The sequence below is a fragment of the Anarhichas minor genome, unplaced genomic scaffold, assembly GCF_050575085.1.
Source record: "Anarhichas minor isolate MPS153535 unplaced genomic scaffold, ASM5057508v1 ptg000022l, whole genome shotgun sequence".
Lineage (NCBI taxonomy): Eukaryota > Metazoa > Chordata > Actinopteri > Perciformes > Anarhichadidae > Anarhichas > Anarhichas minor.
Window position 1 is genome coordinate 2925428 of NW_027466468.1, and position 13756 is coordinate 2939183.

Genomic DNA, 13756 nt, shown 5'->3' on the forward strand with positions numbered 1-13756 from the left:
AATCCTCTCCTGGGACCCAAACTGGGGTAATTCTAACTCACTATGTGGACAGCTTTCCTCAGATACAATAACACTCTTGTCCACTGAGGTCCCAGAGGACGGTGGCCCCGGTGTGGAACTCAACCCGCATTGTGAGCACCCCCTGGCTTAACTGAAGACATCCTGGAGATCTGAGAGTGAGTGAACTTATTGCTACATTTCTAACAACACGCTCCTTGTCCACCCACTTGTGAAAAAAACAACCTCGCTCACAGGGAAAGTCAGGGGATGCCAACGGGGGTTATTCAACACGGCGTGTTTGTGTGTTCTTGTGTGGACATATGTGTGTGTGTGTGTGTGTCTGTTACTTTATGCAAGTACAAGTGCATATGTGCGCTATGTGAAGGAACCGAGGCGTTACACTTTAAATTCTTTATGCTGCCCAGCTAGTTGGCACGGCAGTGTGAACTGGTGAGGGCTGCAGCATCAATAACCTCATGGCAATAAGACTCACTCCTGCTCTGTCGGAGCAAGTGAGGACCACAGGTCAAAGGTGAAAACCCTGGATGCCTTTTTGTCTAAGTCTACTAGAGCACATACAACGTCCTCTTGGCTACATGAGTTCAAATTTGAACTTAAGTTCATGGTGAAACTAACATTATCAGCAGAATGTAGAGCTGACCAGAGTATGTGACGGTATAGGGTCCGTGTACGCTTTGATAGTTTGTTTATTGGATTAAATCCAAAGTCCAGCGTCTTGTATTTTTGTTTTGTCCTCCCCGCCACGAGGAATCTACTTTGCTGGGCGGGCGGCAGGTCTGGTAGACGGACGTTCAGTTAACAGTTTGTCACAGTAGACACAAAGATGGTTGAGGTCAATTATAGTCCAATGCCACAACAAATACATTTAAGATAAGACGTTATTTTAAACGGCTCTCAGACGCTATCGATTTCTCGATTAAATTGACAGAGCTGAATTCCTCCACAAAGAATCACACAAAAGCGCCACTTTAAATCTGGTGTTTACCAGAGATGGGCTCAGAGGTTTCATGGAAATAAGTCATTCAGCGTGAAAACCATAAAAAATGCCTTATAGACTAAAGAAATCTTAGTCGACGAGGGGGCAGCACTAGTTAGTAGTTGGCTTTTTTTCTACTTCTTATTATTATAACTGATGATTGTAAATTATATTGTACAGACCAAGAAGTAGAGGTGAAATGTTGACTCCTATTTACTAATGTTCTTCTCATGCTTTAGTGAGGAACAAAACGAGGTCAGGCAGGTGTAAAATAACCAAAAAGCACAAATTGCGAGGTTGAAAGCTCTGAGAACAGCTAGTGACTTGATTATTTCTTTAGGCGATCAAATGACTTTTCCCAAAGTCAACAATGAGCTTTCACATTCAATCTTCTTCACATTTTGAGTCGTCTTAAGTAGGAAGAGCACAGGTGTCACTAATTACAACATGGGTCCGTTCTAGTCAAGCGTCCCAGTAAGAAATGAGGACAGAGTGGCAGTGGGCCAGCACGAACAACACCCGGACCCTGAACCTGAAGCAGCTAAATGGAATCCGGCCATCATGTCATTATTTACACCTGTGCTTTTTATCTACTGTTGAAATATCTTCTGTGTAAAAGGCTAATGTTCTCTGCTAAGAAAGGAAAAAAAATGCAAAAATCTTGCAAAATATACAGCAATTAAATTCCAGAATGGCCACCGCTGCCTGCTGCTATGACAATCCAAGCAAACCTCTGCCTCCTGATGCCGACAGGGTTTGAGAATCTGAGGCAGAAAATGAGCTCCAATGCTCTCTTAATATTGACTCTAGGTAGAGCAACATAAACACTCTCTCTCTCTCTCCCCCTAAAGAAAACACACGGGCTGCCCAATCACAACCTCGCAGGGTCACAGTGATCCATTGTAACGCCCCCCCCCCCCCCCATATACTCTCCGCTCGCTTATTTCATATGCGCTGGCAGACACTTCATATAGAAAACAACCCGGCAAACAAACTGAGCAGGAGACATTCCTCTGGAGCGGCTGATGTGGAAAGTGAGTTCTCATGTTAGGGGAGTGATCTCAGAGACGGGCCGTGGGGGTGGACGCGTGTCACTCCGGTTGACGTTGGGGTGACTGATTGCCCTTGAAGCTCACATAGGGTTCAAGATTTACTCTGCTTTAAAAAAGTTGTTTTCTGCATGTGTCTTGGAGCGATTGGAGCGTGGCTTCAGGCATGTCCCACGAACACTTGGCCAAGATACATTAACGCGGCTCCAAAGTAAACTTCACATGGCCTGTGCCCAGCCACTTTGGCAGCTAAATTAAAGTGTGTGACTTCTTTTTTGCTGGGGTTTGCTTCACTGAGCACAGTTCTGAGGGGCTTTCACAGAGGCTCACTGCACCTCTGCATTGTTCTCATTCATTTGACAGCAGATAACCACACAATACTTGCAGAGTGGTGGCGTGTGTGTGGGTGTGGGGGGGATTATTTTCATTATTGCCAAATCAAATCTGGTTAGACAGAATAAAGGAAATTGAAGATGTCATCTTGATGGTTTTCTTCACTATTGCATCGACCAAATGATGAATCGATAAGTCAAAAGAAAAAATGAATCAAAAATGAAAATAATCTTTATTTTTAAAGAACCCAAAGGGTCACAGATGAATGTAAAGTGTCACAAGATGACACTAAATTCTGCTTATTTTTCACATTTCTTCTCTAATCTTTTCTTTTTGTGAACAGTTACATCTCTTCAGGACTCTATAAATGATTACAATGTTAGAGTCTGTGTTACTTTATGAATGCCTGGAGGGAAGGAAACACTCTTTTCGCTGGAATTATATCACACCAAAAGAAGAAGGACCGACTCCCAGGTTCCCACTTGATACTTCACTGATTCTTGTAGGAGCCTTTTCTCTTGCCTTTTATCCACAAGGAGGTCAGAGGTCAGAGTCAGACAGAACAGCCACCCTGAGGGTGGGAGTGCCTTTTTTTTTTTTTTTAAGGCCACCTCAGTTTGGGGTGGAGCAGTTCACAAGATGTTATCTATGTTTCCCAGGAACAAGGTCAGCGGTACTCACACTCTGATCTGGTGGAAGTCCCGTCCTCTCCCGAGCGTCTGGGCCGGTCGTAGACAAATCCCAGACACACGTCGGTGCCACACAGGACTGACAGGATCCAAACAAACTGAGACAACACAATTTATATTTATATTACTGCTGCATATAATCAAAGGTCATGAGATCTATTTTTCATTAGAGAGTCACTGACAAAAACAGCTTCTTATGAGAGCACTTTACATTATTCTTATCCAAAGCCTGTCAGGTCTTGCTGGTTATTTATAAGCAACGCTACAATTTGTTGTATTTTTGCTTGGCTTTACATTTGGTGTGATTATTGCAAAATGCTCTTAAATGTGTTGCCTTTCTATCCTAGCTTGCTATATTAAAATAAATAAACAGTCAAGAGTTGGCTAAGCCTGTGGAGCACTTCCAAAATGAATCCTGAACTTCACGGTTTCAAAAGTTTGTTCGGCATTCAAATAAAAAAGTGTGGACAGAAAACAGATCTATAGAGCTCTGCCTTTCTTAGCACTGGTCTAACACAGGCTATGCTTTAACTGCAATTTCTCAATGACCTGTCAAGACTGGTCATCAAAGTGAATAGGGACCACCCGCATCCGCACAACTATCGCCTTTGATCTTTTAGATCTACAATTGTTTTGCAAATGCTTAGCAGCAGGAAGGGAAGAGGCGAGATGGGGCGTATCCCGGAGAAAAGAAAGCTTAGAAAACTAGTTGAACGCCCTTGAATGAATTACGCAAACTAACACATGGGTTAAATGCGTAATTGCGCACGGATTTAGGTATTTTGCGACGTCTAAAACTCTTAAGTACCCTGCAGCTAAAACTTGCAGACGCGGACTCTTACCGTACCAGTTTCTGAAGCAACATGTTCCTCCACCGGGCCGAGCGTAGTCCTGTGCTGTAGGTTGGAGAGTGAGTGATGCTGACTCCGGAGCCGAGAGGACCACCGGAGAGGAGAACCTTTGAAGGGGACAGGAGGGAGACGGAGGGGAGGTGACTGAAAGGAGCGCACCGGATTCTTATTGGTGTTGGGTTGGAGGAGGGCTTTTATCTCGGCTGGGATTCAGATGTTACAGGATGAGGAAAACAATAAAAGATGGGGGGGGGGGGCAGTATATAGTTTGGGTCAGTAGCAGAGCTCATCAAAAACGGACTGTGTTCGTGTGGTACGTCAAAGGATTGCGGGTCGAATTGGGACAAAGAGTCGCTTGACTCAATAATAACAATATGCGCAAACGTACAACCACGTGTGTGTAGCAGCTCTCCGCCTAAATTATGACCTAATGAATGTCGTTATCCCGGTATTACCAATCCTCACAAACCCCAAGATTGATTGATGTCGGTTATTTAAGAGGAACACATTTATTTGCATCAATTCAATAATTCCTTTACAAAAATATGAAAGAATAATGATAGTACATCTGTAAAGACCAAACAATAAACACAGAGGTTGATTGTCCTTCTGTTGAGTTTCTTTTTTCTTTAATGGGGTTTTTCATTCTGTATCATTCACACTGATGTTACTTTCTTGATTTTTTTTTTTTCATTCTCTTCCACCCATTTTCATTGGTGTTGATATTGTGTTAAACGGTATTTGGGCTCGTGCTACAGCCAACAAAGAGACATCGTTCAACCGCATACTTTTGTGTGCGGTTGGAGACCATGCAACCCGTGCCAACCTTTTATTTATATTTATATATATATATATATATATATATATATATATGCAAAAGGAAATATTATACTTGCACTTAAAGTGAAGTGTTGTTTATAAACTTTTTATTGATATTAATTAATCTCACCTAACCCGGCATGGATAGTCTCCACTGTTATTTAAGTCAAAATAAACCCATAATTCCACGTTAGATGTGAAAAAGAGTCGACTTCTACAGCCCTCTGCAAGAATGCAGGACAAAAATCCTTAATTATTTAATTTATTTGATCTAATTGTTTTATATCTAAAGCTTGGAAAACTAGGCAAACTAGCTGAAGAGGTTTGTTGTTGGACATCTAAGTATCAAGTGCATTGTAGTCTCGACGGCAGTGCCATGCATCTTCGTAAATCGATGATCCCAAAAACAAAGAAAGTCATCTCTGTTTGAAGTTAATAGGCGCGAGGCCTCCTGTAGCTTTAATCTTAGGGGAACAACTTTGCAGTTTACAGTTCAGATAGCTTATTGAAAAAGTGACGTGACGATAGATACAAGCCGACGAGTGCGATGCAGGACGTGAGGCCCCGCCCCCGGGGGAATACCACATTTTAGGGAGGCCCCTTGAGTGGGTGAGGGTGGCACAAGGGCTAACATCAAAAAAGGTCTTAGGTTCGAGTTTTCTCCAGGTGATCTGGTTTCTTCCCAAAGTATAAACACTTGGGTGATAAGAATTGGGGTAAACAACGTAAATTACCCTAATTTAGAGACCCCACTACTTATGGCCAGTACTTATAAAATCATAATAAAAAGTACAATTAAATGTTGTAAAATGCCGTTTAAACTATGTCATTGTCACTGTCGGAAATGCGCCCCGAAGTATCTTGGCAGTAATGTTAAGATAAATGAATTAGTCTGACTGTTCATTGGGACAGGCTATAGCTATGGTGGTGTGTAATGGTAACACAGATGTTTTGAAGTGGGGTTGTATAGCTACTTATAGATGAAGGTCGGAGCACCCCCAGTTTGATGTTTGAAAACAAATGTTGAATGTCTTCCATGTAGCTCAAAAGTTGCCACAACCCATTTTACACAAAAGTATCAATATTGCTCGTTCTTGTATTGCGTTCGGCACAAATATAAATAAAAATAAAATTGCATTCAATTTATTTAAAAAAAACAATGAAATCAACAAATCTTACAAAACAAATTCCAGCGTAGAAAATATTAGGGCCAAATTCCTCGGTCAAGCCTCCTTAATTCTCCATGAAGCTTGTGAATTCTACGTGATCTCTCGTTCCTCTACATTCATGTCATGGCTGGTTTGCATCTACTCTACGTTTGTGAAACCAACATTGTCTGGTAGCTTTCAGGAGGTTATTGTGTCTAAGAGGAATAAACCGTTTAAGCAGTTATTCACAACCGTCAGGGGAAATCTGGAGACAAGGGTTCCCGGGATGATTCACAGGTGTGGACGAGGAATAAATGCTGACAGGGACTACTTCATCAATGTAAGACTTTGTCTTTTGTTCATCGTATTTAGGCAAGGCAAGACTCATTTAGGAGGCTGATTAAACAAGAGAACCATTCTGTAACACTTTGCATCACTATTTCGATACCCTAAATGGGTAATATTGAATTCTGCATGTTCTTCCCATTGTTTAATCCAAACAAGGAAACGGCGCCAGAGTAAACCCAGCACTAAATGCCTTTTTTATGGAGCTGGAGTCAATCTAGTTAAAACATCCATGAGCACAAACGTATCTTTCATCCTCAATGAAACAAAAAAATACGAGCATTACTTGAGTTTCAATTGTACAGTACAAACTGGGGGGGAAATGCCATTTGCAGGATGTGAAAGACACCGGAGGGCCAGTCCAGGCCGAATGGTTTAATCCACACCACGAGTCATCATGGTTCCCCCTCAGAAGCCGCTCACTGAATGTTGGGATTGAGCTGTGGGGATGAGGCACACCAGAGCGGTGTCTACGTGAGGGAGGGAGGTTTTTGCCTGTTTGTGGAGAGAGGTGTGTGTGGTTGCATGCCTCAGACAGATTGGAAGCGGTGTCTAAAGTCCACACACTTCTGCAGGCCGTGTGTGTGTGTGTGTGTGTGTGTGTGTGTGTGTGTGTGTGAGAGGATACAAGGACGCCTCTGGAGGGTTTACCTTAATGACATTGCAGCCTCAGTTCAAAAGTCCGTGTTTCCTCTCTCAAACTAAAACGGACTGCTGCTTCTGCTGAGGAATTCAGCCCTGAAATATATCTGAGGAACACAACACTTGGAACGGCATCCTTTTCTTTCACACTTTGTCCACATGACTCTTCCTGTATGATGACAGCACTGAGTAGAGAATATTTTGATAAACTAAAAGACTTTCGCGTTCTATTTTGTGTCTCTTTGCTCACCAGAGACGCACGCCTGCTACTGCAAGACGGATGTAACCAGTTAACCCTAACTGAACCAGTAGCAGTGGGAAGCCGAACTTTGCCCCCAGACGGTTTAGTCGGACAGAGACGGCGAGCGCAGGGACCTGCCGCTGGCCGGGCTGTTGCTGTAGGCGTGGGAGTTGTCCCTCTCTCTGTCCTTCTCCTTGTCCTTGCTCTCGTGTTTGTGCTTGTGCTTGTGTTTGTGCTTGTGCTTCTTCTTCTTCTTCTTGTGCTCGTGGTGGTGGTGGTGATGGTGGTGGCCGTGCTCGGCGGCGTGTTTGGAGGACGAGGACGTGGTCTCCTTGGGGAAGGCCGGCACGGGCGTGGCGGGCATGGACAGCATGGACTGTTCGACTGACGGAGGTTCTTTACCTGGGAAGAGAAAGAGGGCAGGTGTGTGTGTGTGTTACCAGGTTATTGGGGGGTTTATTTATTTTTTGGAATGATCAGTGTGTGTGTGTGTGTGTGTGTGTCTGCTCACCTGGTGTGGAGGGCCTCTCTAACAAATTGAGATGATGGTGAATGAAGGCCTGACTGTCATGAACCGTCTCCATATCAATATCTTCATCTTCCATTGTGTTGAACTACAACAAACCACAACTACATGTTAATTACCAGATAACGTGTTAACATCAAAAACAGATCATCATGACTCTTATACGTCTTTGTAGACGTTGCTATAAGAGAACATGGCAGATTTCAGTCAAACATTTAGTTCATTGTAGTTCATTAGTTAGCCTGAATAAAACCAAAAAACAGAAAGTCCGTTACCCTGATCTTGAAGCGCCCTCCTCGTGCTTCATCCTCCTGTTGCTGCAGTACCTGTCCCGGCTCTGGAGGGGAGCCCAGCGGGGTCTCAGCCTTCCTCTTCAGGCCCTGAGAGGGCTGGCCCACCCCACACACCCCCAATGAGACAGGATCTGGCTCTTCATCCACCTGGCAGACACAAACACAGACTTTAATAGGTAGTGAAATGGCTTACTCATTTGTCTTTATAAAAGTGTCCAAAATCCATTTTTGTTTCATTTTGTCGACCGCTGACACCGACTATGGAAAAGCACCTCATTAAAGCCCACTCCCTTTAACCTGCTTCCATGTGAGACTTCTGCTGATAATGCTGATTCAATCAGCAGTCACAGAGATGATAAGTGAGCCCAACGGTGATGCAATGGGAATGAGGTGCAGCCAAATACAGTTGGCAGCTCTACAGCAGCCATAATTACACAGATCCAACCTAAGATAACACCGTTTTGATGAAGTAGTTACTATCCGTGTGCCATCTGAAGATTTGTTATGTTGCATTAATAAATCACAGACATTCAAAACAGACCACCGAGCAGCTCGCTGATTACATCACCATCAGCATAGAAACCAACGGAACTCAAGCTGCTGAATACGACCCGCCAAGAAATAACCTTTAATCTAGTTCAGTCAGTAGTTCACACTGTACAGTGCATTTCCTATTAACACTACACTAACTGTCCCGACGAATGACCCCCAACACCACTTACAGCTGAGTAGCTCATGCCCACGCCATGGATGCCTATACTGGCGGGCGTGTCCATGACGGCGCCGACCACCAGCTCGGGCTTGATGATGGGGTTCAGGACCGCTTTCTTCTCCTTCAGGTTGAGCACGAGGCCCAGCTCTGGCAGGGGGAGGCAGGAGGGTCGAGTCAAACCAAACAAGGTGTAGTAGAGGTTCACGGCGTCACAGCGCAGCCGCCAGTCGTGGGAGGTGCCTGAGAAAAAAGGGTTTCAAGTGAGGACAGTGGAATGGAGAACAAAAGGCAAGGTTGGTTCGATCAAATGAGGTAGAACTCACGAGGGCTAAAGGCTGATTGTGTCACTTTGTAACTGACCAGTTAACTAAGATAGTGATGGAGAGAAGACGATCTAAAGCTTTGTTTACACTCGCGCGTGGCATCTTAGCCTTTACAGCTAAGAGCATGCTGCTGGTTCCGTTATTCTCCGAAACGCCACAGGTACTGAGAAGAAGCAAGATGACTAAGATTGCAAACGGCATAAACCAACCTCCACAATGCTGAGGAGGGATTGCAATTATCTGTAAACTCATACCTCAAAGTCAAGTATTAAATGCATTACCACGAATTGTAGCTTGAATATCCCGTAAACAATTACATTTGGCTGCACAACACATACTCAAATGTAGATTTTTAAGACCTTTAGAAATCATTTAAAATCATGTCGATAAAGCTTTCGTCAGTGAACTATTCGTTACAGTCACGTCTGAGAAGCTCTGATTGCCCACGCACAAAGATTTGAATGCAGAGGTGCACAACCAAGTGCTGCGACCACACGCCGTGATGAAGTTATTTGTAATCTGGCGCTGTCGTCATTTTTGCCTTCAGACACAGTCGTGGTGCAAACGACTTACTTTATAGTAAACCCCAGCCATTCATGCTGAGCTCAACGTTCTTCAACCACACAATTCATTTTGTCATTCCAACCGAGACAATGTGAACTAAATACGAGATAATTGGCTCTCAATGACATGAGGGCTAATTATCGCTATGACCATGATTATATGAGTCATTGGAGTAGCACTGTGTGTGTAGAGAGTTCAGAATGAATTAAACAACAAATATTGCTGAAGCTGACAATCCAAAGGCCATGCAGGCGCCTAACATGGTGGAGGAGGGGGGGGGGGGGGGGGACTGTGGCTTTGGAAGGAGGTTGAAATAAATGACTTGAACAGCAGCAGAACGCACGCCGAGTTTGTGTTCTTACGGCACCGACCTTCAGCCAGTGAAACATCATCCTGTGTGTGTTTAACACGTGGGGGGCTGTGGGTTATAGTTGGGGGGGGAATAAAACAACCAACACATTTTCACAACATAGTATTATAGTTGACCACACTCTGGTCACTGTATTTAAACTGGCAGCACAGTCGGGCTGTCCAGCAGCCACCCACACCGACTGACCGGCAAACAAACGTTCACTGGAAATAATGATCATGAATATCTTTGGTCGTCCTTCAAGCTTGTAAGTCAATAAATTGGATAGCAAGAGCCCAGTGTCCTTCAGGAATATGGAATTGTGAACGTATACTTGTATTTGAGGTTTTTGAGATGGTGTGTATTTGGATTGGCACGCTGAGCCGTTATGGCCCGGCTGGCTGGCTGAGAGACACATAGGACCCCCCCTGGAAGGGAGAAAAATAATGAAACCCGAGGACACAATACAGGGCCGTGTGCGTACATGGCGGAGGCACATCACCAAAAAGTAGACCTTAACCTTCGACCAGATAATAATGAAGGAAAAACACAGGAAGCTGAATATTGGATACGAAACACTGAAGTGATATCACCTCTATGGAGAAGGTGCTACTTTGAACTGCTCCAGATACAGACGGTGGTTAGCTCGTAACAATAGGAGCTGTCTGAGATCCCTTCGATGACAATGAACAAGGAGGACAGTGGAGCCAACAACAACCCCACCAAATAGCTGCGACTATGACATGATAATACTACTAATTTAGGAAAAAAAACACCCAAGTGCTGCAAGAAGAACATCTTTACAGGGACCTGGCATTAGGGGTGGGAATCACCAGAGGTCCCGCGATACGATATTATCACGATACTTAGGTCACGATACGATATTATCACGATACTGCGATATTCTGAGTATTGCGATATATTGCGATTTATTACTTTTTTCAACTTCAAATGATGTCCCCAAAGGAAAACTGCATCAACATGTTTTATCTAATAAGATAAAGTTTTCAGTCTGTTCATCTCACTTCAATCATTTTTATTGCAGCAAAATATGATTGTCAAGCAGACAGACTGACCAACAATGTCATAAATGTTGCATGAACCTGACAAACTGAATGTATTACTACATAGTCCAACTTAACTAAATGCAAACGTGTGGACTCAGTATATGAACTATAACTTATATAAGTAGGATATAAGAGTTATATAACTCAGTATAACTTGCGATGCGTGGACGTCAAGGGCAGAGAGACAGTTATGCGCTGCACTCTCCCCATGAGCCTGGCTACTGTTGGCAGATTTAACCCCGTTGTGAGGCCAGATGTCTCTCTTTGTTTTGACCAACTTCCTACCAATCACGCTGACCCGGGACCTTTGCTGACCTCACCAGACAACAACTCAGGACCATCTAGTGGACTGAAAAAGCAATTGATTTCTAGTAAAAAAATTTAAATAAAAAAATAAAAAATAGTTTATATAATAAAAGATCGATACGTGGCGTCTGTGTATCGATACAATATCGGCACGCAAAATATCGCGATACTATGCTGTATCGATTTTTTCCCCCACCCCTACCTGGCATGTGGACCTCTTATATTGTAACCATAGACTGTTTATGAGAAGTGGACATTGTCACCGTGATGTCACCCATTGGTTTGTGGACTATGGTTTTTAAGGCTCGAGTTCAACTTTGTAGCCATGGCCGTATTTTTGCCGTAGTCATCTTGTTTTTGGAACCATAAAGAATATGAGAGGGTGGAGCGAAGTACAACCGAATGCTGAAGACATTTTTAGGTTTTAGGTTAGGTTAAACACACTGTGAACGGGTTAAAGTTGTCAGACGAAAACGCTGACAACTACCAGAGACCGCTCAACGCCCGCCCTAAAGCATACTCTGTTTTATGGTCTATTTGACTGTAAATGGACCATCATTTACTAAATGAACATCATGCTGTATTGAAGAAGACTTGAAACTAGAGATTGAGACCATAAACTCATGTTTACAATGTTTACTGAGGGAATAAATCAAGAGAGAAGTAGAGTTATTTTCTCATAGACTTCTATACAACCAGAGGAGTCGCCCCCTGATGAAGAATGAAAGTTTAAGCCACTTCCGAAGGTAGCAGTAAGATACTTTTACAACATGCATTCAGGACAAAGCAGCAGTGTTCCAGTAAAAAGCTAAAATAAAGGAAGTGTACCATCGACCCTGTTTTATATAATAGTAAAAGGAATAGCTTTGTGTTTTGGACTGTTGCTCGCACAAAACAAGCTAATTAAAGACGTCACCTTCGGCTTTGGAAACTTGTGAAAGGCATCTTTCAGTTTGTTTTCTACATTTTACAGAATAAATTAAAATCACACCAGCACATGCACAATACACGTGGCTGGGAGTGAATGTATGGCAAAGTATATGGACGTAAGCAAGTGGAACTGGAAATGAGGCAAAACTGTGCAGCTATTCCCAACAACTCCACTTTCTACCACATGATGAACTGTAGCTAGGTTTGTCCTGTTTCCTCTTCTAGAACAGAGAAAAGCAAAGGTCTGGAAACAAGCTGAATGAGACACACAAGTCATTCATTTAGAGTTCACTCAGAACCTCTTGGGATCCATTATAGAGGATTACAGAGAACTTTCAAACGGTGTCAGTGAGTTGTGCAACAGCAGCATAGCAGTCTGACAGAAGTCTGTCCAGCAGTACACATGTGGAAAGGGAAACCACTTTATCTCTGCCTTTGTCCATCTGAACGACAGAAAGCCGTCTGTTATCACCTCTTTTGTTATCAATGAGATGATAACAGATGTAGCATGGTTGTTTATATCATTACTGTAAAAGCGCTCTGGTTGGAATGGATGCTGTAGTAATGCAAGGGCTTCTCTCTGTTTATCGAACAACACAGAGAACCAAAACAACGAGGTCCCTGAACACGGACAACAGTATGTTTAGTAAAGCAGAGGGGAAGCAAATTAGTTTTCGTTGATCTCTGGCAGTGAAAAACAAGAACCATGCAGGACTCAACTTCCTGCCTGGTTACTGAGTCGGGCTTAAGAGGCTTAAGCTTCAGAAGTTCTTAGAAAATGTGCTTGAAATAAAGTCCATAACGCAGCTAAATCTGGAAGGGGTCTTCCCGGCACCAGTAGGTTGTGAATTTGGCAGGAACAGGGAAAGATGGAAACAGACAGGAAGTGCCTTATTTGTTTGCAGTGGCAGGCTAGCAAAACCTCTCTTCAGCATGGTACAGCTTTGTTCACCACATTCCTGACACACGGTCACCTGCATCTGATCAACAATGACGTGAGCGATGTTGGGTCGTATCCAGTGAGAAGCTCCTCAAATCAGATTGATAAACTACACATACCCCTGTGTTCTGGGAAGAAAAACTACTGGTTTGTTTCAATGGAGTCTGGTGGCTTTGGCGAGCATAGACGGATACAACTGCCTCCCCGTTGGAAAGGGCCGTCTGGCGGAAAGTTAAAGCAGACTGACAAGGAACCTGCGAACTATCCCTTTAAAAAGGAGGGCAGCTTGACTGACTGAATGACAACACGATGTCATTAGGACTTTACATCCTGTCATTTCATAAAGAGTGCAGATGTGTGTGTGTGTGTGTGTGTGTCTCACCTGAGTTCATGAGTTTCCAGAGCTGGTCGACCAGCGCTTCATTACACAGAGCTGAGTCTGTTAGCTTGGTGAAAGGTGGATTCTTACAGAGCATACCCAGGATCTTATGTCTGATTGGACAACAAACAAGAAACGCACACATGAAAATGAAAATCCACGCTGGCTGTTCGTCAGTCATTCAGCATTAACTACAGCCGTCTTTAACAGCAGAGGAGGTATACTGGTTGCTGCCACAAAGACGTCCCTAAAG

At 43.5% G+C, this 13756-nt stretch overlaps 2 protein-coding genes across 2 annotated transcripts in view; both read right to left on the bottom strand.

Annotated features, from left to right (window-relative positions):
* Window positions 1-7014, bottom strand: part of enpp2 (ectonucleotide pyrophosphatase/phosphodiesterase 2) — a 36921-nt gene extending 29907 nt beyond the window's left edge. The window contains exons 1-3 of the mRNA XM_076096479.1: window positions 6883-7014; window positions 3916-4026; window positions 3061-3166 (exon numbers count right to left, since the gene is read on the bottom strand). Of these exons, the coding sequence (XP_075952594.1) occupies window positions 3061-3166; window positions 3916-3933 (124 nt within the window). The 5' untranslated portion in view covers window positions 3934-4026; window positions 6883-7014. The remainder of the gene's footprint in view (window positions 1-3060; window positions 3167-3915; window positions 4027-6882) is intronic.
* taf2 (TAF2 RNA polymerase II, TATA box binding protein (TBP)-associated factor) overlaps window positions 5866-13756 on the bottom strand; it is a 29471-nt gene continuing 21580 nt past the window's right edge. The window contains exons 23-27 of the mRNA XM_076096478.1: window positions 13507-13616; window positions 8656-8885; window positions 7916-8080; window positions 7626-7728; window positions 5866-7516 (exon numbers count right to left, since the gene is read on the bottom strand). Of these exons, the coding sequence (XP_075952593.1) occupies window positions 7218-7516; window positions 7626-7728; window positions 7916-8080; window positions 8656-8885; window positions 13507-13616 (907 nt within the window). The 3' untranslated portion in view covers window positions 5866-7217. The remainder of the gene's footprint in view (window positions 7517-7625; window positions 7729-7915; window positions 8081-8655; window positions 8886-13506; window positions 13617-13756) is intronic.